This window comes from Anguilla rostrata, chromosome 2 (genome assembly GCF_018555375.3).
Source record: "Anguilla rostrata isolate EN2019 chromosome 2, ASM1855537v3, whole genome shotgun sequence".
In the NCBI taxonomy this organism is placed as follows: Eukaryota; Metazoa; Chordata; class Actinopteri; order Anguilliformes; family Anguillidae; genus Anguilla; species Anguilla rostrata.
This window is the reverse complement of record NC_057934.1, coordinates 56,545,688-56,570,916: the sequence shown is the minus strand read 5'-3', so window position 1 is coordinate 56,570,916 and position 25,229 is coordinate 56,545,688. Positions and strand designations below refer to the sequence as shown.

At 47.3% G+C, this 25,229-nt stretch overlaps 1 protein-coding gene and 1 long non-coding RNA gene across 5 annotated transcripts in view; both read right to left on the bottom strand.

Annotated features, from left to right (window-relative positions):
* Positions 1–1,099: 1,099 nt before the first annotated feature.
* Positions 1,100–1,964, bottom strand: LOC135248537 (uncharacterized). 2 transcript variants are annotated; one of them, XR_010328451.1, is made up of 3 exons: positions 1,844–1,964; positions 1,497–1,636; positions 1,100–1,461 (listed from the first exon to the last, which is right to left on the bottom strand). It is a non-coding gene; the product is annotated as an uncharacterized LOC135248537 (long non-coding RNA). The 2 variants fall into 2 exon arrangements; XR_010328450.1 differs by having other exon boundaries at positions 1,100–1,636.
* A 106-nt stretch (positions 1,965–2,070) lies between these two features.
* LOC135248535 (pre-B-cell leukemia transcription factor 1-like) overlaps positions 2,071–25,229 on the bottom strand; it is a 47,415-nt gene continuing 24,256 nt past the window's right edge. For 2 of the 3 annotated variants that reach the window (XM_064323303.1, XM_064323305.1), the window contains 6 exons: positions 10,211–10,455; positions 8,965–9,155; positions 8,468–8,603; positions 6,602–6,758; positions 3,827–3,911; positions 2,071–3,040 (listed from right to left, as the gene is read on the bottom strand). In XM_064323303.1, coding sequence (XP_064179373.1) covers positions 3,868–3,911; positions 6,602–6,758; positions 8,468–8,603; positions 8,965–9,155; positions 10,211–10,455 — 773 coding nt within the window. In that variant the 3' untranslated portion in view covers positions 2,071–3,040; positions 3,827–3,867. The remainder of the gene's footprint in view (positions 3,041–3,826; positions 3,912–6,601; positions 6,759–8,467; positions 8,604–8,964; positions 9,156–10,210; positions 10,456–25,229) is intronic. The other variant, XM_064323304.1, reaches the window with a different exon arrangement.

The following is a 25,229-nucleotide window of genomic DNA, read 5'->3' as shown; positions in this document are numbered from 1 at the left end:
AAATTAAAAACCTGGTACATTGTGTTTTAATAGGTTAAAAGTGTTTTTCTTTCCCATACGTCAGCGATAAGCAGGTATTTCTTAGCACAGCCAAACACTCTGTGCTTTGACTACAGGGGTCCTTTCACATACCCCCTCCCCCCTCACCCCCAAAACCATTCTTATAGGCCCCCTCTGCCAGACGAACCTCTTCATGAGCATCTCCCCACCCCCCCTGCTTCCCTAGCCCCCCCGTCTGGAGAACTGGACCACATTCTGGACCTGTAACTGATCTATGGAGCGTTCTGTAGATGAAACCATCTTTCAAGGCACACTGAAGATCAAAAAAAAAAGGATAACACCAAGACTAAGAAAAAAAAAAACGTGTGCAACCCCTCCCACGCACACATGCGCACGCATACACATCCCACCCCACCATCTCTTCCTCCTTCCCCACCTTAAGTCTACGTACCATCATTATTATTATTGTATTTCATTATTTATTACAACTATGAGTTAAAAAAAAAAATCACAATTACATTACCGATAATACTATTTTTGGTTTGTAACAATGCAGATAGCAGTCTTAGTAGTTGCTCACACCAGTGGTGTTTTGAGTGTGCAGGTTTTGGATGCGGAGGGCAGGCCAAGTGTGTCAGAATGTGTCTCACTGAACAAAACTGCTGCCCTCTAGAGGTGGGAGGACACAGTGACGGAATAACCACAGCCTGGTGAAACGTATTCCAAAAATGCGCAAATTTGGGTACAACCCTGGCTTCAATGACACAGTAAGTTATTGTGATTACTTAAGAATAATGTGTTCATCCATTTTTGGTCTTTCGTTATTTAGAAGATTTTTTTCACTGTATACAATTTTTTATCTATGTAATGTTTAAAAATGAAGAAATACAATCAATCGCTAGAACACCTCAAAAAGACCACATGCATGGAAGACCAAAACATTTTAAAACATTTTTTTTTTTTTTACATTTTTAAAATTATTTTCTGTAACATTGTAAACCTTCCCCTCCCTCCAACACCCCCCACCCACCCACCCCACAAACTCCACCCATCCAACCCCCAACCCTGCCACCCAACCCCAAACAGGTAATTTACCATCTGCTAATAAACTCTAGATTTATTTGGTGGCTGGTGCGTTCTTTGTGAAACAGCATTAGAAAAAAGTTGGCTACAATCTGGACTAAAGTTTAAAATTAAAAAAGAAACAGAACGAGGTTATAAAAAATGAAAAACACAGCCGAGGCTGCAGAGCACCAACCTCTCCCACACCCTGCCACAACTCACACACACACCCTGCCACAACTCACACACACACACCACACCCTGCCACAACTCACACACACACCCTGCCACAACTCACACACACACACACACACACCCTGCCACAACTCACACACACCCTGCCACAACTCACACACACACCCTGCCACAACTCACACACACACACACACACACATACCCCTGCCACAACTCACACACACACACACACACACCACAACACACACACACACACACAAACCCTGCCACAACTCACACATACACACAAACCCTGCCACAACTCTCTCACACACACACACAAACCCTGCCACAACTCGCACACACACATACATACACACACCCTGCCACAACTACACACCTGCACACCACACACACACACAACCCTGCCACAACTCCACACACAATCACACACACACACCCTGCACTACAACCTCATCACCACACACCACACACACTGCAAACACACACACACACCCTGCTACAACTCACAACACACATAAACACACACCCTGCCACAACCCACACACCCTTCCACAACCCACACCAACCTGACACTACACCCCACCTGCCACACTCACACACACACACACCCACTGTGCCACAACTCACACACACACACACACACCCTGCCACAACTCACACACCCTGCCATAACTAACACACATCCTGCCACAACCCACCGCACACACACATCACAACTCTCACACACTCACACACAAATGTACGCACACCACACACACATGCAACACACACCCACAACACACAAAACCACACCACAACAACTGTGATCCACAACATGACACACACAGGCCAACACACAATGACACACACACACACACACTAAAAACACAGAATGAATGGATAATTGCCTTTGCGCATGTGTGTGAAAGAGAGTACGCCTATCTGTAGTATCTGTATGTGTGCGTCTAAATGTGAGCCTGAGCCAACAAGATTAAAGAAAAACCCTAAGAAACGTCAAGCGGAGTGCAAAATGGAAACTGAAGGAACATAAACGCATGCTGTAGTGAGAATACATCATCCTGTGTTTATTAGAGCTCTCTGTGTCTCTCCCTTCCTTCCCTCTCTCTATCTCTCTCTCTCTCTTTCTCTCTCTCCTTCTCTGATACAAGGGGAGGACTAAATGGTCTCCATGGTAACAGCGAGACCAGAGTCACATCACAGCGGAAATGATGTGCATCACCACACTGACCAGTACTGTTTTGGAGTGCGTGTGCGTGCTTGTGTGTGCGCGACAGCACAGCATCAGCTGGAAAACAGAATAGACATCCAAAAAGATTTTTTTGGTTGTGAACATGGGTGCAATTATGCAAGCCCACATACATGATCTCACGCATAAACACACACACACACACACACACTCACACCACACAAACGCACACACACACTCTACACACACGCACGCACACACACAAACACACACACTCACTCTGAGCCTGGAGCAGGAACACAGCACAGGAAGTACAGAGTGTAAACAGTGGAGAGAAAAACAGGAGCTCCTCGCAGACGTTTGAGGTGTAGTGTTGCTCCGCCCCCTCCGCCTCTTTAACCCGCCTCCTGCAGTAGGGAGAGGGAGGGACTTCCTGCTTGCTGTCCAGGCCAGAATGCCAGGGGGTTGGCTGACGGTGTGCGCGTCTGTCAGTGGCGAGGGTCAGAGTGTGAGGGGCAGCGGAATGGAGTATATGCTCATGTCAGAGTGGGGGCTGCTGGGAATGAGGGGGAGGGGTTGGTGCTGTCCTGCAAACTGGGAGAAAGAGACAGAGAGAGAGAGAGAGAGAGAGAGAGACAGAGAGTAGTAAGATGCAGCAGTGGATAACTGTGTGTGTGTGTGTGCGTGCGTGTGCATGTGTAGAGTGCAGCGTATGTGCATATACATGCAGTGTGGTTGTGTGTGTGTGTAGTGTGTACAGTGTGTGTGTGCAGTGTGTAGTGTGTACTGTGTGTTTGTGCAGAGTGTGTGTGTGTGCAGCGTGTGTGTGCGTTAGAGACTGTGTAGTACTCACTCCAAGCAGTGTGTGTGTGTGTGTCTGTGCATTAGAGACTATGTAGTACTCACTCCAAGCAGCGTGTGTGTGTGTGTGTGTGTGCGTTAGAGACTATGTAGTACTCACTCCAAGCAGCGTGTGTGTGTGTGTGTGTGCATTAGAGACTATGTAGTACTCACTCCAAGCAGCGTGTGTGTGTGTGTGCGCATTAGAGATTATGCAGTACTCACTCCAAGCAGTGTGTGTGTGTGCATTAGAGACTATGTAGTACTCACTCCAGGCAGTGTGGGGGTGCAGTGTGTGTGTGTGTGTGTGTGTGTGTGTGCATTAGAGACTATGTAGTACTCACTCCAGGCAGTGTGGGGGTGCAGTGTGTGTGTGTGTGTGTGCATTAGAGACTATGTAGTACTCACTCCAGGCAGTGTGGGGGTGCAGTGTGTGTGTGTGTGTGTGTGCATTCGAGACTATGTAGTTCTCACTCCAGGCAGTGTGGGTGTGCAGTGTGTGTGTGTGTGTGTGTGCATTTGAGACTGTGTAGTTCTCACTCCAGGCAGTGTGGGGGTGCAGGTCTCTCTCTGGCAGCTCCTCATAACCGGCCGTCAGGTGTGTAGCAGGGAGCAGGGTATCCGCCTGCAGGAACACAACACAACACCAGGTGGCGCTGTTACTGCTGGCTCACTCTCTCACTGCAGTGCATGGGAAAGACGAACCAGCAGAGAGCTCCACTTCATTGACAACACAGTATTTTTACAAAGCTGGCTGTCTGGGGGGGTTATGGGTCACACACAGATGGCTCCCTTTTATTCTTGGGGGAGGGGAGGTGGGGGGGGAGTGGTTGAAAGGCTAAATTCTTTCAAAATTCACTGCAGGGGATGGCAGGTTTAACTTTGAGCTGGGCTGCTCAAATCTGACCCAGGAGGTTAGTAGGGCTGCTGCTTTTATTTCTACCCATCGGCTAACTGATTTGTCACTGATTGGCCAGAGATCCCACCCACCTGGTGACCCAGTTCTAAAGCAGTCTCTGATGCCCCTTTTCCACCAAGGCATTTTGAGGGCCGGTTCGGAGCCGGTGCCTAATCGCGAACTAGTTCTTCCGTTGCCGACAGCAAAAGAACCGGCTCTCGGCCAGGAAAACTGGTTCCAAAGAGGAACCAACTCTTAGCTGGTCTAGAACCAAGAACCGCTTTCGTCAGGGGCTGGAGGCGGGATTATCGTGACTAACCAAGACCAACTAACACTTTGTGACCGCCAGGTAGAGTGAGACCACCTTCGTTCGACAGACAGGAAAACGTAAACTTTGCAACTATATATGAAACAGGCAAAATATCGGTAACAACCTGTACCTAGTTATGTAGGAAAAAATGTCCTTGTTATCCTCCAGTGATTATTTTTTCAGTACTTTCGCTGTTTGTTTTTGTGCCGGCAAATAAGTCAGAGGTGGTCCAGCGCTAGCTTTTGTTTGCTAAGGGGACGTGTATCGACCTCCCCATATAAATGAATGGAACTTTACATAAATTTGCTAGCATACAGTTTAAGTGTCCTGTCTTGCAACGTGGTCGCTACCAGTTACGACTAGGAATCCGTACATATTCACAGTTGTAACCCAAGTCACAGGACGCAAAATAGCCGTTAGGAAAGCAGTTTGAAATTATGAAGCAACGTCTGTGCCATTGGATTTAATGGGTCACGATGAGATAATTCTGAGCGTGTTGCTTGACTTAAAGTTGATATAGTGAATAAGAGGTCCCTCCAGTTTTTCGCGATTCAGAATTGGGAGAAAATGCGGCATTTTGATGTTGTGTTGAATTCCAAAAATTCCGAATCGCGAAAAACTGGAGCGACTAAATAAGGCTGTAATAATATAACTAAATGTATATGTATGAAGTAGTTTTTTTAAATTTTTTTTATTTACATTTAGACAGTTTATTATGTGTATTTTTACAGGACATACATTTTAATAGGTAACGATGTTGCTGGGAAAGCGGAGATGTATACAGATGTATAGAGTGACGTAATGACGTGGCTCTCTAACACGTGGAAAAGCAAACCGGTTCTTAGAAGGTTCGCAAGTTGAACCAACTGCGAACCGGCACTAGCTCCAGCCCAGAACCAGAACTAGATTCGCGTTGGTGGAAAAGAGGCATGATTGGAGGAGAAAAATGAACACCAGCAGCACCACTGGCCTCAGGGGCCAGATTAAACTCCCTTATTTAGCAAACAGGCAATCACTGTCCCTTATGTGACCTCCGATCCCCCCAACCCCAAACAGTGTCACATTCCACACATTGTTGCTCTGCTGTTCAGGATAAAGCCCCAATGTCAGAGCTAGCCACCAGGAGGCAGTAGAGGGGCGTGGGCAGGTGTAAATAAAAATGGTGGTGGTACCAGGGAATAAATCACCGTTGAAACCGCAGCAGCTGTGACATGACGGAGAACTCACCAGCCAATCAGGACTGGCCTTTCGAGAATGGTACGTAGGGGTGGTGGTAGTGGAGGTGGTGGTGGTGGTGGGGAGGAGGGGGGTGGCGAGCGGAGAGATGTGTATTATGTCAGAGCATGATGTCACTTCGGGGGTGTGCGTGGGGGAGGGGGGGGCGGTGACTCTCGGTCACAGAATACTGGGTAAACGGTGTTTGTGTGTGTGTGCTTCCAGGCAGTGGCCAAAAAAGTGGAAATGCCAAAATGAAGTTATCTGACAGGCTTTGTGTGGCCACGTGCTGCCAGAACAGCTTGTATTGGGCGGGGCATAGAACCTACCAGCCTATAGAATTCTGCAGACTATTTGGCCACAACCTGTATGAGCGTGTGTGTGTGTGAGAGAGAGAGAAAGTGTGAGTGTGTGTCTGTTTTATTGCATATGTGTGAGTGTGCGTTCATGTGTGGGTAAGTATGTACGAGTGTATGTGTTTATATGAGGTGCGTGAACTGTGTGTGTGCGGCGTGTTTTTTTGTATGTTTAGGAGTGTGTACGTGTGTTTGCGTGATTATATGTATGTTCATGTTGTGTGTGTGTGCATGTTTGCATTCTGTGTGTGTGTGTGTGTATATACGTGCGTTTGTGCATCCAAGTGAGAGTGTGTGTGTGTGTGTGTGTGTGGGTGTGTGTGAGAGTGTCTGAGAGTGTCAATGTGTGTTTGTGTGGTAACGTGTGTTTGTGTGTATGTGTGTTAATGCATGTTTGCGTTTGAGTGTGCGTGCACGTGTATGTGTGTGTGTGTGTGTGTGTGCTTTGTGAGGGCAGATGGCGCGCATAGCACAGGAAGTGGAGCGGCGTGTGAGGGGGGCGGGACGTGTGAGGGGGTGGGGCGGGTGGGCGGTACCTGAGTTGGGCGTGGCCGGAGAGCTGGCCTGGCTTGCCTGGGCCGAAACGCTGGCTGCGTCCACTGCAGTTTTAACTGCGTACAGGTTGGCCTCCTCCTGGAACTTACCAATGTTCTTCTTGTAGCGGATTCTCTTGTTGCCGAACCAGTTCGAGACCTTAGAGGTGAGAGGGGGAAAGAGACGATCCATCAGCCAGGTACATTACAGTACATTTATTTGGCAGACGCTTTTTTCCAAAGCGACATACAATAAGAGCGTACCAAAGGTCATTGGAACAACTACAAAATAAAGGTCCGTAAAGGTCCAATAAGGTACCATACTCATTTTGTAACAGTTCTTCATAGCCATGACCAAATTAGGTCCAGTTCACACAGTAAACATTACTCTCTGAGTGAACCTATGCTAAGTAAACTAGGAGGCATTACAAGGTACAACATCAAAAGTAAGTTCTGGATGGAGGTACATGTAACATGAAAGTAGCACAGGAGGTAAACGTGTAGCATGAAAGAGGGGGACTTGGGTGAAAAAAATGATCCCAGATTGGGAGTGCCCTGCAGAGTGGTGATAGTTAGTCCAGGTATAGTCTGAAGAGACGAGTCTTCAGACCTGGCAGAAGATGAGCAATGAGGGAGTGATTTGTAGAGGAACAGAGAGTTCGTCCCACCACTGAGGAGCTCGGGTGGAGAAGCTCCGTGGTCGGGACGAGCGGGAACCCTTTACCCGGATTACAGGGGGTGCAAGGCACCCTGCTGCCGCAGAGCAGAGTGGTCGAGCGGGTGTACAGAATTGAATCCTGTCCTGTGAGTAGACGGGGGCCATCCTGTTGGCTGCAGTGAAGGCGAGGGTCAGGGCTTTGAACCTGATCCTGAAAGCGACCGGTAGCCAGTGGAGTGACCTCAGCAGAGGAGTTACGTGACAGAACTTGGGAAGGTTGAAGACAAGTCAGACAGCAGCATTCTGAATCATCTGTAGTGGCTGTTGCACTTTGAACTGATGTTATACGTCGCTCTGGATAAGAGCGTCTGCTAAATGCCTGTAATGTAATTTAATGTATGGCACAAGCTGGCAGGCTTGCAAGGAGAGAGTTGCAGTAATCAAGGCAGGAGATCACCATAGCCTGGACAAGCTGCTGGGTGGAGTGTGTAGTCAGGGATGGTAGAATCCTTCTGATGTTGTACAGGAGGAATCTGCAGGACCGTGATGTTGCCTTGATGTGATGTATAACCACATTCTGAACACTGAAGGTTTCCCGTATCTCAACAGGAATAACGGATAAATTTAACATAGCAAATGATGTGCCAAAGTAACGACAGGTGAAATTCACCCGAGATTCTCACCCCAAACTGAACCCTCACCGGTGAGACGGTGACCCCCCATGAACTCTTAACCTGAGAGACCGTAACGTCATGCTGACCCCTGACCTGAGAGACCGTAACGTCATGCTGACCCCTGACCTGAGAGACCGTAACGTCATGCTGACCCCTGACCTGAGAGACCGTAACGTCATGCTGACCCCTTACCTAAGAGACCGTAATGTCATGCTGACCCCTGACCTAAGAGACTGACTCCACACGGACCCCTGATCCGAGTGACAGTGACTCTATGCTGACACCTGACCCAACGCTGACCCCTGACCTGAGAGACGGTTACCCCATGCTGACCCCTGACCTGAAAGACAGTGACCCCATGCTGACCCCTGACCTGAAAGACGGTGACCCCATGCTGACCCCTTACCTGAGAGATGGTGACCCCACACTGACCCCTGACCTGAGAGACGGTGACCCCATGCTGACCCTGACCTGAGAGACGGTGACCCCACACTGACCCCTGACCTGAAAGACGGTGACCCCACGCTGACCCCTGACCTGAGAGACGGTGATGGCGCACTTCTTGGCGAGCTCTTCCTTGGCCTCCTCACTGGGGTAGGGGTTGGACAGGTGGGAGTAGAAGTACTCATTCAGCACCTCTGTCGCCTGCTTGTTGAAGTTGCGCCTCTTGCGTCTACAAAACAATGACGACATGTATAAGAGCCAGGAAAAAACACTCACACACACACTCCCACGCTCAGTCACTCAGTAACTCAGTCACTCACTCAGTCACACACACACACTCAGTCACTCAGTCGCTCAGTAACTCAGTCACACACACACACACACTCAGTCACTCAATAACTCAGTCACTCACTCAGTCACACACACACGCACTCACATGCACACACTAGCACACACACACGCACGCACTCTCCACACACACACACACACACATACACGCACGCATGCACGCCCGTCCGTCCCACACACACGCCCCCACACACACACACACACACCCCACACACACACACGCACGCACACTGCACACACACCTGGCGTCGAGGAAGCGTGAGCGCAGGATCATGACGGCCTCGCAGGTGCTCTGTTTGAGCTGCATCTGTATGGAGCTGAACTTGCGGTGGATGATGGCCACCATGCGCTCGATCTCCTTGGGCGAGATGGGCCGGGTTCGAGACTGCTCCCTCAGCAGGTTCATCACATGGTTAGTGAACTCACTGCACGCCTGAGAGAGAGAGAGAGAGAGAAACAAATGAACATACATACATCTGTCCACAAACAAATACACACAGCCCATCCCTGTACATAATACAAAATCACATATCCCTGTCTATAAGAATGCACACACACACGCACACAGTATATATCCCTTTGAGCAAACACCTTGTATATAGGTTGTCCTTTGTGCACGCTTGGGAGATTTTGTGTGTGTGTGTATATGAGTGTGCGACTGTGTGTGTGTGTGTGAAAGAGTATGTGTACTCTGTGTGTGTGTGCATGTGCATGTGAGTGTGTGTCTGTGTAAGTGTGTATGCGTGTAATGTGTGTGTATGTGTGTGCACTCTGTGTGTGTGTGTGTGTGTGTGCATGTGCATGTGAGTGTGTGTCTGTGTAAGTGTGTGTGTGCGTGTAATGTGTGTGTATGTGTGTGCACTCTGTGTGTGTGTGTGTGTGGTCAGGTCCCTGTAGAGTTCGGGCTCTAATGCAGAGCCTCTGATTGGTTTAGCAGCTCTGTGATTAAGGCCTAATGAAAGAGTCGCAATCAATGTGCCCAGAGAGCACCTGCCCCTGGGACCGCAGCCGTGTCATCAATTACCAGTCATGTGACCCTGCACAGACACAGCCGCCCGCTCCGTTTCGGAACAGAAAAAAAAGCTGAAAAGGTCATTTTCAGTCCGCGCACGGCTGAAAGTCCACCCTCGCTCGTCTACTGAATATCCGCTGATTCTTGGCGAAATTCGGCACTTTCCAAAACGTTTGTCCGATTTGGCGCTGGGGTTCTCATACCATTTCTGAATGTCCCCCAAACACACCGCTTTTGTCCAAAACAAACTACAGCCCCCTGATTTAATGTAGGAGCACATCTACTAATTGGGGTGCAGTAGTGTGCTCATAATGTTTTTCAATTTTCAACAGAAAAAAATGTTAGCGTATAGAGCCCTGGGCAATGACAAAGCATGCTCTGGAAGTGGGAGGGGGCACCCAAGGCTGAGAAGTTTGAGAAGCCCCTGATTTGGCGCACCCGCCCCCACCCGCTCCACGCCCGGCGCTCAGCCTCACCTGCTCGTATTTCTCCAGCTCGGAGTGGTATATCTGCCGGATCTGGGCCAGCTTCGCTCGGTAGTCCGAGTGCTCGATGCTGCCGTCGTTCGGCGACCCCCCGGCTGCCGCCGCCGCCGCTGCCGCCGCCGCCGAGCCCCCGCCCTTCTCCGGCCCGGACACGCCCTCCGCCAGCAGCATGTTGTCCAGCCGCATGATCTGGGGGTCGGGGGGGTCCTCCTCCTGTACCCCCCGAATACTGAGCACTGTGGAAGAGAAAGGAAGGTCGCTTACACCGGCACTTTTACAGAGAATCCGCCGGGAAGTCAAAGAAACTACAAGAAAAGCACCCTGCAACTACAGGAAACACTCAGAAAAACCAAAGGAAAAGCTACATAAAACTACAGGTAAAAGCTGCGAAACTAGTGGAAAAGCTCTGTAAACCTACAGGAAAAACTCACACAAACTGCAGAAAAAAGGTTAGTGAAACAACAAAAAACTACAGGAAACAAAAAAAAAAACTACAGGAACAGCTCAGTGAAACTACAGGAAAAACTCAGAAAAGCTGCAGGAAAAGCTCAGTGAAGCTACAGAAATTATCGGAGACAAACAAATAATTTAGAAACTAAAGGAAAGGCTCAAAGGAAAAACTACAGGAAAATCTCAGAATGAAACTACAGAAAAGCTGGACAGAAACCGCAGATGCAACAAAAGAGGAACCCCAAGAACTGTCGGGGCAAAAAATATAAGACCGCTCAGACAGGCCACAGGAATATCAACAAGACACAGCAAGTCAGAGGTCATGGCCAGAATTGACCAGTGGCAGCAGGTTCCAGAAGGTTCCATATTTACATGCAGGGAGGACTCATGTGACTCCCGGTGCCCCTACCCCCCGCGCTGTTTCATAGAAGAGCGGTTTCTTAGAAAACAAAAAGCCCGCCGCAGTTCCCCTCTTTTCCAGCAGGTGGCAGCACCCAGCCAGGCTAGCGGCTTGGGTAAAGGGCTGGGCGGTACAGTGTGTGAATCATGGGGTCTGTAATGGGACTGTGTGTACTGTCAGGACCGGCTCTGCAGGCCATAAGTACAGCTTTCAGGAGCTCCGCTGCAGCACTTTATTAAAGCTGGACCTCTATGAACCCCTCACACACTTACTTTACTATTATCTCTATCTCCCACACGCACACAAACACAAACACACGCACGCGCACACACACACACACACACACATACACGCATGCACGCAAACACACACACACACGTACGCACACACGCTCACGCATGTACACATACACACACACACACACAAACGTACGCGCGTACATACATCTCTTATAGACACACGCACACGCACACACATGCACGCACACACACAAATCACTTATATACACACACATGCACACTCGCACGCACACACACATCTGTTATACACACACAAATACACTCATACATCTCTTATACACACACACACACACGCACGAAAGCACATCTCATACACACACACTCATTTCTTACACACACACACACACACACACCTCTTATATCCACACACACATGCTCACACTCATCTCTTATATACACACAAACAAACTCATCTCTCATATACATAAAAACACACACACACCTCTGTCGTACAGTTACACTGGATGGGGTGACAGGGCACTCACAGACAATTTTAAAGAAAAACTGATGCATTTTGGGAGTGCCAAAATAAACGCTCAGTCCCTTTCAACACACATCATAAAAACGAAAATACGCTGGACACAATAAAGTAAATTAAATTATGAGGAAAAGAGAAATCAATAGATCTAGCACTGTAATCAATACCAATCAAAGGACCAGAGGATGACGCGTGGACCAATCAGACGGCTCCTTTCATCTCTGATGTCTAATCAACCCGACTGATGGAAATGGCACAAGAAAAACTATTAAATGTAAGAGGATAGTCTATTTAGTCTTAATAAAGCAGTTCTGGGGTAGATATTATGACTGTAATAACCTGGGATCCCCTGTAAAACTGATCAAGGGATTTCAGCCCGTCTCACACACAGAAGAGAGACGAACGGGACAGTTAAAACAGCGGCAATTACGACCCAATACAGCAGGAAAGAGAGCCATCCTGTGTATAATAAACACTGACATTCAAACCATCAGCAGAGCAGGGGATATTATCAATCCAGGAGATGAGCTGATGCACAATTAATTGAGGAGTTCTCCTTAAATGAGCATAATGGGTATTTTTCGATCCCCAAATTTAATTTCAAATTCATTTCCTGAATTGGTTCATACTGAAATGGAACACACTGACAACCTGACAGCAGTGCCTTGAAAACTCAGGGATTTGTTTGGCCAGCACCACTGAACAGAGGCCCAAAGCCAAGTTTACCGCTGCTCGTGTTTACGCGAATGTATTCTCCTTCTCAAACGGACCGCTCGTGACCGTTTCAGAAGGAGGCTCTCTCCGGCTGACACCACGGGCAAGACAAGACCTGAAGGAAGGGGCTTCATCCAATAAAAACCAAGAGGAATCCAGGGGACTGCTCGCGGCGTTAGAGCACTAGAGAACAAAGCAGAAGAACAATGCATGTGTGTGCTTAACCCCTTAAGTTGTGAGGTCAAAATATGTGATTAGAATGTTCTTAACCGAACGTTCTGTTCTTAACAGAACACTGTGTTCTTAACTGAACATTCTAATGCTGATGTCACAATCACTACTGGTAACTGAAAGCAGTGTTCTAGAACATTGAAAAAACATTCCAAAAAAACCTATTCTTGACAGGGTTAAGAGAAGGAGAAGAGCCAAACAGAATATAATTCACGGCTGAATCACTCCTGCCAGTCAGCCAGGACAAACATACAAGCATCGCACATACTCAGCCCTATCGCACACTCAGGACCCTCATGGCATGCTCAACACTCAACGTCTCCACTGCTCTGTCCCAACCTGAATCCTTAATCCCTCCCCAAAACCTTCCAAATCCTGTTGTAGAAAAAAAACTCCCTTTCAACTTAATCTCAGAACTTCTCTCCCCAACAACATTTTTCTCTCTCTCCCTCCCACTTTCTCTCTCACCCAGGCCCCCCAAGCTCCCCAGCCTCATTGGCTAAGAATGCAGCAGACACAGCCAACTGAACTAATGACCTTGATACTGCCCCCACTCACTCACTCACTCACTCACTCACTCACACACACAAAAGACAGTAAAAACATTAGAAAGAGTGAGAGAAAAATAAAGAATGTGTGAAAAAATGGGAAACAAACGAACGAGAAAAGAGAAGTGTATGTGTGTGTGTGCACGCGTGCGTGCAATGTATGCAGTGATGTGGGAGAACTTTACACACACACTCACTTCCAGAGTGTGCGTGGCTAAATCAGGTTCTTTGTGCTGAAAAATGTCAGTGCCTCCAACATCAGCTTCAGTAAGCTATAAGCTACACTAGACAGCCATACAGGCTTAACATCAGCTTCAGAAAGCTATAAGCTACACTACACATCCAAACAGGCTTAACATCAGCTTCAGAAAGCTATAAGCAACACTACACAGTCATACAGGCTTAACATCAACTTCAGTAAGCTATAAGCTACATTACACAGCCATACAGGCTTAACATCAGCTTCAGTAAGCTATAAGCTACATTACACAGCCATACAGGGTTAACATCAGCTTCAGTAAGCTATAGACTACACGTTACAACCATACAGGCTTAACATCAGCTTCAGTAAGCTATAAGCTACACTACACAGCCATAAAGGCTCAACATCAGCTTCAGTAAGCTACAAGCTACACGTTACATCCATACAGGCTTAACATCAGCTTCAGTAAGCTACAAGCTACACGTTACAACCATACAGGCTTAACATCAGCTTCAGTAAGCTATAAGCTACACTACACAGCCATACTTATACACAATATCAGCTTAATTATGCTACAAGTCACATTAATACAGACTAAATATCAGATACAATGAGCTGAAAGCTACACTAAATATCAGATCCATATCACAAGCCATTTTCAAGGCCCACAGTGGCGCTACCTGAAGCACCATCTCTGAATCTCACCCCATCTTTTCTGGGGGAAAGACACACTTCTGTTAGCCAGCCCTACTGGCCTACAGTCTCACACACACAGCTCGCTGTGCTTATGCAGTCAGACACACTGGAGTCAGATCAGGAGCGGCCTCTGAGCCACGGAAGCGCAGTGCTCCCCGAAAGGGCCTGGCACACACATTAGCCTGACTGCTAACAAGCTGAGCTTTCAGCCTCCAGCTCCCAGCGTCTCTGTAAGGAAATAATTAAGCCTGTGCCCAACCCCCCCCACCCCACCCCACAGCGTGACACGGTGCCAGAGGGCGTTCGAGTCATCGAACCCCAAATTTCAAAAAAAGAGCGCCTCGTCACCCGGCGTCGTGCCGGTAATGTGCCGTCTGCCGCGCTTAATTGTGCCACAAACACAAAACAATGGCACTTCAGGCACAGACGGATACAGAACTGAGAGGTGAGGGAGCGGCGGCGGCGTCCGGCCGGAGGGTAAACGCGAGGCCTGGGGCTTTCCGCTGGCTAACGGTACCTGTGCTGATATAAACCCACTGATCTCAAACCTGAGAATACCTGACAGCTGTACCTGTGCTGATATAAACCCACTGATCTCAAACCTGAGAATACCTGACAGCTGTACCTGTGCTGATATAAACCCACTGATCTCAAACCTGAGAATACCTGACAGCTGTACGCTGTAATGCTGGATATAAACCCCACTGATCTCAAACCTGAGAATACCTGACAGCTGTACCTGTGCTGATATAAACCCACTGATCTCAAACCTGAGAATACCTGACAGCTGTACCTGTGCTGATATAAACCCACTGATCTCAAACCTGAGGATACCTGACAGCTGTACCTGTGCTGATATAAACCCACTGATCTCAAACCTGAGAATACCTGACAGCTGTACCTGTGCTGATATAAACCCACTGATCTCAAACCTGAGAATACCTGACAGCTGTACCTGTGCTGATATAAACCCACTGATCTCAAACCTGAGAATACCTGACAGCTGTACCTGTGCTGATATAAATCCACTGATCTCAAACCTGAGAATACCTGACAGCTGTACCTGTGCTGATATAAATCCACTGATCTCAAACCTGAGAATACCTGACAGCTGTACCTGTGCTGATATAAATCCACTGATCTCAAACCTGAGAATATCTGACAGCTGTACCTGTGCTGATATAAATCCACTGATCTCAAACCTGAGAATACCTGACAGCTGTACCTGTGCTGATATAAATCCACTGATCTCAGATCTGTGTGAGACTTATAATCAGGGCTCACTCCACAAATTAATAACTCTGTCACTGCACATTCATGCAAAAAAAACAAAAACAGGAAGTTCACTCCCACATTTCCATGGCAACCAGGAAGTTCACCCCCAAGCATCTCCGTGGTAACCAGCTAGGCGAGAAGTATCATTTAAAAAAATTAATAATAATTTTTAAAAAACAAAACATTTTCTTTTATGTCTGCAGAAAAACGGTAGAATCCCATAACAACGGTGCTGGCCTTCAAAAAAAACAATTTTCAGTACGATGGCAGCCCATTCCTGTAGATAACCGTCACGGACAGACACAACGACCAATGAGCATCATGCGTGGAATCGGAGCCGACAGTCAGAACGGCAGCGTGACCTCGAAACGCCGCCTGAATTCTTCTAACGCCTCGGATAACTGCCACGCTCGGAACCGACGCTGCGGAGGCCGAGGGCTTTTAAATCCGTGTGCTGGTGAACACAGGGAGTCACATGGTCACAGGGAGCGTCTTCGGCAGGTTTACTTTTTATTCTTATTTATTCTATTTAATTCTTTGGACTTTATCATGTGCCATTATTAAAGCAGGTGGCTCCGCACAGAGAACCGGGTTCCGGTGTATTCCACGCACGGACAGCTCCAGAGAGGAGCAGGACGAGGATGCGACGCTAAATGAACGTGGAGGCGGGGTTTAAAAAGCAATCGGGGCCTTCTGACTGGGTCGGGCCAGGCCTAGCGAGCTGTGAGATCCCACCCAGTTCTCTGCCACGCCTCCTCTACCCTTTCACACCTCCCTTTCCCCCTCTCTGTGCTCTCTTTTCCCCTCCCCTCATCCCTCACTCCTCCTGCCTCTTCCCCGGCTGCAGTCTAATGCCCTGTGACTCCCCTAATTACTGCAATTAAGCCTGATTGCTATTAATTACCCACACGCACGCCTAAACACACACAGACGCACTTACACACACAACGCACACACATATGCACGCACACACACACACGCACGCACACGCGCACGCACACACACACACAAATACACACAGACGCACAAATCCACACACACTCATTCAGACACGCTTACACGCATACTCATACAGACACGTGCACACACACACGCACGCATGCGTATGCACACTCATTCAGACACGCACACATACACACACATTTAAAAACACACACACAGTTAAACACAGGCACACACTTAAACACACACATTCTCCTCGTTCTCAGTGCTGTCACTCCCAGAAAGGAACAGAGGCGGCCATCTTGGCCCATTTGTTTGGCCCTAGAGATGCTGTTGCTACACCTGGTGCTAAGGAAGTCATGAGATCCCCTTCACCAAAACAGTGGAAAAAGAGAGGAATGAGAGAAAATAGAGAGAGAGGGAGCATTGAGAGAGGAGAGAAAGAGTGAGAGGAAGCTATGAACAGAGTGAAATGAGAATAGCCTTAAAGACATCCCTCTTTCCCAGTCCAATATTTACCCCCTCTGATAATATGAAAGGCTGAACCATGACATCCCCACTTCTGCTAACCAGCTGCCTGAGATAACACTCACAACTACCAGAGCAGGGCTAAAGGAGTCTACACACACACAACCTGCACACACACACACACACACACATACACACACACATCTGCACGTGCATACACACACACACACCTGCATATACACACAAATGCATCTGCACACACATACACACACACATGCAGACATACACACACATACGCACACAGACACACTCTCGCGCATACACATACAGGTACACACTCTCGTTCATACACACACATACGCACAGACATCCACACACACACACACACACTCTTGCGCATACACACACACACAAACACACGCACATACACACAAAGCCATCATAGCATTTTCTTCACCCGCTCCTGCCACCCGACCCCCCCCCACCCCGTTTCTGTCCCCCTTGGCCCCCCCCCACCCCCCCGTTCTCCATTTCGACTTCTGCAATCCCTCATGCTGTCAGTCTCCCACCCCCCTCCCCTCCTCCCCCTCTCCCTCTCTCTGCCGACAGACAGGATTAGCATTTTAATTGCATCAGCTCCCTCGGGAATTCAGCACTTTTCACTTGGGGGGGGGGTGCACATAGAGAGGAAAGCTAGAGACGAGAGAAAAGGGAGACAGAAAGGGAGGAGAGAGAAAGACCAGGTAAAGGAGAGAACGGGGGGGGGGTGGGTTAGAGTCTGATTGAACAGTGCAGAGAGTATGGCGAGAGAGAAAAAAACATGGCTAGAGAGAGAGAGAGAGAGAGAGAGAGAGAGAGAGAGAGAGAGAGAGAGAGTGTGAAGGAGCAGAAACCATGGAGGACCCCGATACATGAGAGCAAGGAGTGAAACAGGAAATACACCACTGAGAATAAGCCAAACAGGAAATACACGGCTGAGAATGTGCCAAACAGGAAATACAATGCTGAGAATGAGTCAATCAGGAAATACACTGCTGCGAATGAGCCAAACAGGAAATACACGGCTGAGAATAAGCCAAACAGGAAATATACTGCTGAGAATAAGCCAAACAGGAAATATACTGCTGAGAATAAGCCAAACAGGAAATATACTGCTGAGAATAAGCCAAACAGGAAATACACTGCTGAGAACGAGCCAAACAGAAAACACACTGCTAAGGATGAACCAAACAGGAAATACACTGCCGAAAATGAGTTAAACAGGAAATATACTGCTGAGAATGTGCCAAACAGGAGTCACACGCTAAGGAATGCGTCAGACAAAAAAATCCTTCTGATGTGTGTGTGTGTGTGTGTGTGAGTGTGTGTGCGTGATATGATAATACAGATGTATATTATGAGCAGCACATATAAAGAGTGGAACACACAGTTCTCTCTGAGGTTTTTAAATGAGGTAACTGAATCAGGGCTTGGGGTACCCCTGCTGTTCCCCTCAGCACGGCGCTGGAACGGGGGTACGTTCCTGTGCCTTGCCCCGCATACAGAACTGCAAGTTCTCACAAGACTGGGTATCTACAGCCAGGAAGCAGGTGAAGATGTATCTTAGCACTGAGCAGTGAGAGCGCTCAATTTGACTGCAGCGATTCCATTCTGTTTACCAGCAGCACTGTCACAGAGGCCCACTGGCTCATAAGCTGAGATCCAATGCTACACTGTAGCAGCTACAACATTCCAGAACCTTCTGCTGGGGGGTCAGACCAGCCTGTTGGTGCTGGGCATTCCATGGAATGCTTACACACGGCAGACGCAGACAATGAGCCGGCTAAGGAGTCGCTATACACTGGTGTGTTACCAGCAGAAGAAATGAGCATGTGCATGAAATGTCTGTGGTTTTGTCAGCTGTCTAACGTACACTCACACTAAAAAACACTGCATTGCAAACTCACTCACTCACTTACAATACCTACAGACACACACACACACACACTGAATCACACACACTCACTCGCTATATTAACATTCACAGCTCACACGCTGAACACTGAATCTATGTCTATGTCTTTCTCACTCTCTCTCTCTCTCACACACAGACTCGCTCACTGACTCACTCACTCAGCAACCCGCCCACACACATGCTCACTCACACAGAAACTGAAGAGTCAGGGCAGACCCCAGTACCAGCAGCGATAGTTAACAGTCATATTGTTGCCGTGGCGATGCCAGCTCTCCCTGGCACCGCTGGGCTCCCCCCCTCTGCCCCCCCTCCCTATTTTAATTAACACCGCCTCTTAAGGAGTGCTTAAAGACCTTGTGAAAAATGAACACTCATTTGAGAGGTCATTAATTTGCACAGTTATGCAAATTAGGTGGCAATTAAGCCGTAGTTCCAAGGAGCCGCTCCCATTTATAACGATTGAACGAGGAAAATGACAGAACCAAAACAGAAACTGCGCAGGGCTGTAGAAACAGACCACTCACACCATACCATTTAATAGTTTACCATAGTACACACATACTGCCCTATACACAGTTTACAATAGTACACACATACTGCCCTGTTCTACAGTATACTATAGTACACACTTACTGCCCTGTTCTACAGTTTACTATAGTACACACCACCTGCCCAGTTCAACAGTTTACTATAGTACACACCTACAGCCCTGTTCTACAGTTTACTATAGTACGTACATATTGCCCTGTTCTACAGTATACTATAGTACACACCTTCTGCCCTGTTCTACACTCTACTATAGTACACACCACCTGCCCAGTTCAACAGTTTACTATAGTACACACATATTGCCCTGTCCTACAGTAGACTATAGTACACACTTACTGCCCTGTTCTACAGTTTACAATAGTACACACATACTGCCCTATACACAGTTTACAATAGTACACACATACTGCCCTGTTCTACAGTTTACTATAGTACACACCTACAGCCCTGTTCTACAGTTTACCATAGTACACACATACTGCCCTATACACAGTTTACTATAGTACACACATACTGCCCTGTTCTACAGTTTACTATAGTACACACATACTGCCCTGTTCCACAGTTTACTATAGTACACACCACCTGCCCAGTTCAACAGTTTACTATAGTACACACCTACAGCCCTGTTCTACAGTTTACTATAGTACGTACATATTGCCCTGTTCTACAGTATACTATAGTACACACCTTCTGCCCTGTTCTACACTCTACTATAGTACACACCACCTGCCCAGTTCAACAGTTTACTATAGTACACACATATTGCCCTGTCCTACAGTAGACTATAGTACACACTTACTGCCCTGTTCTACAGTTTACTATAGTACACACATACTGCCCTGTACATAGTTTACTATAGTACACACCTACTACCTTATTCTACAGTTTACAATAGTACACACCACCTGCCCAGTTCAACAGTTTACTATAGTACACACCTACTGCCCTGTTCTACAGTCTACTATAGTACACACATACTGCCCTGTTCTACAGTATACTATAGTACACACTTACTGCCCTGTTCTACAGCCTACTGTAGTACACACTCACTGCCCTTTTCTACAGTATACTATAGTACACACCTACTGTCCTGTTCTACAGTATACTATAGAACACACTTACTGCCCTGTTCTACAGTCTACTATAGTACACACTTACTGCCCTGTTCTACAGTACACACTTACTGCCCTGTTCTACAGTACACTATAGTACACACTTACTGCCCTGTTCTACAGTATACAATAGTACACACTTACTGCCCTGTTCTAAAGTCTACTATAGTACACGCCAACTGCCCTGTTCTACAGTCTACTATAGTACACAGCTTTGGCCCTGTTCTACAGTCTACTACAGTACACACCAACAGCCGTGTTCTACAGTATACTATAGTACACACTTACTGCCCTGTTGTACAGTCTACTATAGCACACAGCTTTGGCCCTGTTCTACAGTCAACTACAGTACACACCAATAGCTGCGTTCTATAGTTTACTACAGTACACACCTACTGCCCTGTTCTTCAGGTTACAACAATATATGCTAAGAGTACTGTCCACTAATTTCCATAAGCTCTGTCCACAATTTTTGTTCCCTTCAGCATAGCAGTACAGTAGTTAACAACAATAAAATCCATCACATGTTCACGGCAGTAGGACATAGTACAGTTCATTAAAGCATAAACTCTGAGCACGCTTAACTACACTACAGCACAGGCGATTTCACAAAAGCGCACTCTGCACATCTGGCTGTAGTGTGAGGCTAAGGCAGTGGACAGCACAATTCACACCCTGACAGTAAATATACCTGCTTTGGTTCCGCTTAGCATCCCATTTGAGGGTCTGGGTGGCACTATGAGGTCAGTTAGCCAACAACCTGCCCAACACCTCCAGACCTTGGACGGGGCCGGCACTGCCCAATCAGAGTGAAGACGGAGGTCGACGTCGTTTCCTGTGGAGGAACTGGACCGAGGATCGCACGGCCCATGAAAGGGGTATGAAGTGCCCCCCAGTGCTATTTGCAGAATCCTGGGATTGTGGAGGACTCATGACTCCACATTCTCCAGCTCTGAACCCTGGGACTGTGGAGGACTCATGGCTTCACACTCCCCAGCTCTGAATCCTGGGACTGTGGAGGACTCATGACTCCACACTCTCCAGCTCTGAATCCTGGGACTGTGGAGGACTCATGGCTCCACACTCTCCAGCTCTGAACCCTGGGACTGTGGAGGACTCATGGCTCCACACTCTCCAGCTCTGAACCCTGGGACTGTGGAGGACTCATGGCTCCACACTCTCCAGCTCTGAACCCTGGGACCTGTCACCCACCCACTCACTAAGTCACTCACTCACTCATTCATTCACTCACTCAGTCACACATCGAAAAAGCTGAGTGAGTGGCTTCTGTCCGGCCTGTATGTTTCTTGGTAGCTGTGCCGCTATGTGGCGATGTTCTACCTCCTGTCTACTTTCTGCATTGTCACTGTAACTGCAGACCTTTCAAGTTTTTTTAAGAACGCAGGTCAAATGCCACTCGCTTTTAGGACAGATGCCCAGCAAGTCAGGCATGGAGAGAGAGAGAGAACCTGTTACTTTCAATACATTATCCACAGAGTAAGCCTACTCTACCTTTTAATTTGACAGCCTGTTTTCAAAAGTCTTTTTTTTTGTTAGGTACGTGGTAATGTTGAGTGTAGAAGTGTATTTATCCAGGTCTTTTCAGGCTGAGAAGCTCTGGCTCACTTAATCACAACTTTAAAAACTGGGGCTGTTGTTCATTTTAAATATGTGAAACATAGTAGTCTGTTACAAAGACAAGGTTATTCGTTTGAGCAGATTAAAATACGGTATGAATGGTAGAACAGAATTTCAATGTGTAGCGACTTCAGTGAGTGTGAGTGTGTGTGTACGTGTTCTGTGTTTGTGTGTGTGTGTGTGTGTGTGTGGGTTATGGGGGATTGTTTTGATTGCCTTTCCTTGTTGGCAGGGTCCCAGGTCTGAGGAGAGAGCAGAACAGTTGGGGAGAGAGAGTGGATGTAGAGCCAGCTCCCATTAGTTTTAATTAATCCTTAATTAGTCTGGATTATGAGTTTGGGCTCTCAGAGCACCAACCGACGCCACCCCCCTCCTTCTCTCTCTCACTTGTGCTCCCTCTCTCTCTCTCGCTCACACACACACACACACACACACACACACACACAAACAATCCAACAGAGGCCACATTTACATAGTTTTAATTAAGGAGATGGGGTCTTCCTTAACGACAACATGCTGGCCCAGAGGGAGACAGAGTGAGAGAGAGAGAAAGAAAAAAGAGAGAGCGAGCAAAAAAACAAGAGCAAAGCAAAAGAGAGTAAAAGTGAGCAAAGGAGTGTGAGAATAAGAGAGAGAAAAGGAGAATATGACAAAGGAAAGGTAATGAAAAGAACAGGGAGAAAAAAATAGAAAAAATTCTCCAAAACTGAATGAGCATTTTGTCCACTTTTTGCTCACTGGAGAGGACAAACCTTCCAACAACACCATTCAAATGTCTATACAGACAAAAGCGCATTAATGACTGACAGGAACCTGGCCCAATCACTGGGCTCTGTGACTGATCTTATAATAAAGCAAGCCCCGGGTAATAATTAGTCAGTAATAAATTAAAGTGAGGCTTTCACAGACTGACTTGAGCAAGAAATGGCTGAAATGAAGGTTTCTCAGTCTCCCCATAGAAAGATTCCAGGGCGAAATAACACCCAAAAACGCTCTGTAATTTCTGATTTGTAAAACAAAATATTTGCCTTATCATGCATTAAATCCCAGTACTTCTCCAAGAAATCCCAGGGCTGTTCCAAATTAAAGCGCTTTTCAATGAATACAAATAGTGATTGAAAATATTGTATTTTTTTATTCTAATGCCTTGTTCTAACTCTTTGTGACATACAATAACCCCATCCACACACTGGAACGGAGCCTTAGCAGATACCGGACAGTGGGGCTCATCCACACGCTGGAACAGAGCCTTAACAGATACCAGATCGTTAGGCCCATCCACACACTGGAACAGAGTCTTAACAGATACCAGACCATGGGGACCATCTACACACTGGAAAAGAGCCTTAACAGATACCAGGCTGGGGCTCATCCACACACTGGAACAGAGCCTTAACAGATACCAGACCATGGGGCCCATCCACACACTGGAACAGAGCCTTAACAGATACCAGACCATGGGGCCCATCCACACACTGGAACAGAGCCTGAACAGATACCAGACTGTGGGGTGGAGGTTTAATAGAATGAGCCACTCTGTAACTGTTTTTTCTGTTCCTGCACCCACCCATAATTGGCCATGGAGGGGTTCACAGTATTTCCAACTGCTAACAAAAACCACACTTTGAGAGCTTTGTGATGATCTAACTGTACATGCTAAAATGCACTAGTACAAATGCACTTCAAGTGGTTTATCAATTCAGGACCAGAGCAAATGATGCACTTGTACCATTACTTGTACAATAATATGAAAATGGCAATTACAAAATAATAGTGTTCAAAGGTATTCCTGAGCACTGCCACAAAAAAAGAAAAACCTACCAACAGGAAGTGACAGCATATGATTTCACTTATCCAACTGCCTGGATAAGTGACATCACGGAATGAATGGATTCTGGGATTTTCCATTCCAGATCTGCCCATAAGTGGGAATGGGCTGTGTTCTTTACCACTGAAATCAGAACCATGACAGTGGAATATCTTTCGATCCAATGCACATTATTAATTGAAATGGTGAGTTGAATAAATGCAAACTGTTAAAACTCAACAGTTTTACACACACTACGAGCTGTTTTTCCTCTCAGAACAGCAATAACGAGAGAAGCAGAAGATTTTCTGCGTCGCTGCAGTAACAATGTGCCTCACTTTCCACGCGAAGGCTCAATTTCACAAATAAATAAATAAATGCATTTAAAAGCCTGGCCCACACCAGGCTAGGCCGGAGCAGGGGCGGCGGGTGATTGCGCTCCCCCAGTCAGAGAGCTTGTGTTGGGGGGAGGGGGGAGGAGTGTCAGGGCCAGAGGTCTGGAAGATATCAGCTGTCTGCCAATCCAGGGTAGGGAAATGGACAGGGTAATTACTGTGCCTCCTGCAGCCTCATCAATCAGGGCTCTCCCTCTCTCTTTCTCTCCATTTCTCCCTCTCTCTCCCTCCTCTCACTTACCTTTTATCTTTCTTCTGCCCTCTCTTGCGCCCTTTCTCTCTCTTTCATGCCATCACTCCCTTGCTGACTTGTTCCTTCTCTTTAAGATAAAAACACAAGTATGCACACACAGGAATATCGCAACATGCTAATATCTGGACAGAAAGGAGTGTGAGTGTAGAAATATCGTCACTCACATGCTTTCTTGCATGCATGTGTGTGTGTGTGTGCGTGCATGTGGAGTGCATGCATATGTGCATGCGTGTGTGTCTATATGTGTGTGAGTGTGTGTGTGTACATGTGTGTGTGTCTGTATGCGTGTGTATATGTGAGTGCATGTGTGTGAGTGTGTGTGTGTGCGTATATGTGCATACGTGTGTGTGTAGACGTGTGTATGTAGGAGTTGGTGTCTGCTCATCCACACACATTATGAACATGTGAGTCCAGTGGAATAAATCAGAGACTCGTTCTGGGTACCACCAAAGCTCCAGGCAGCTGCTGATTGGACGGCTCCTGTTCTGCTCGTATACAGTATACGCTCCTGTAAAGCAGTCCCGCCAAAACGCCCCTCACGCTGTAGTGCAGACACCAGTGCAGCCCCAGCGAGTGTTCCAGTGACCAATCGTTTC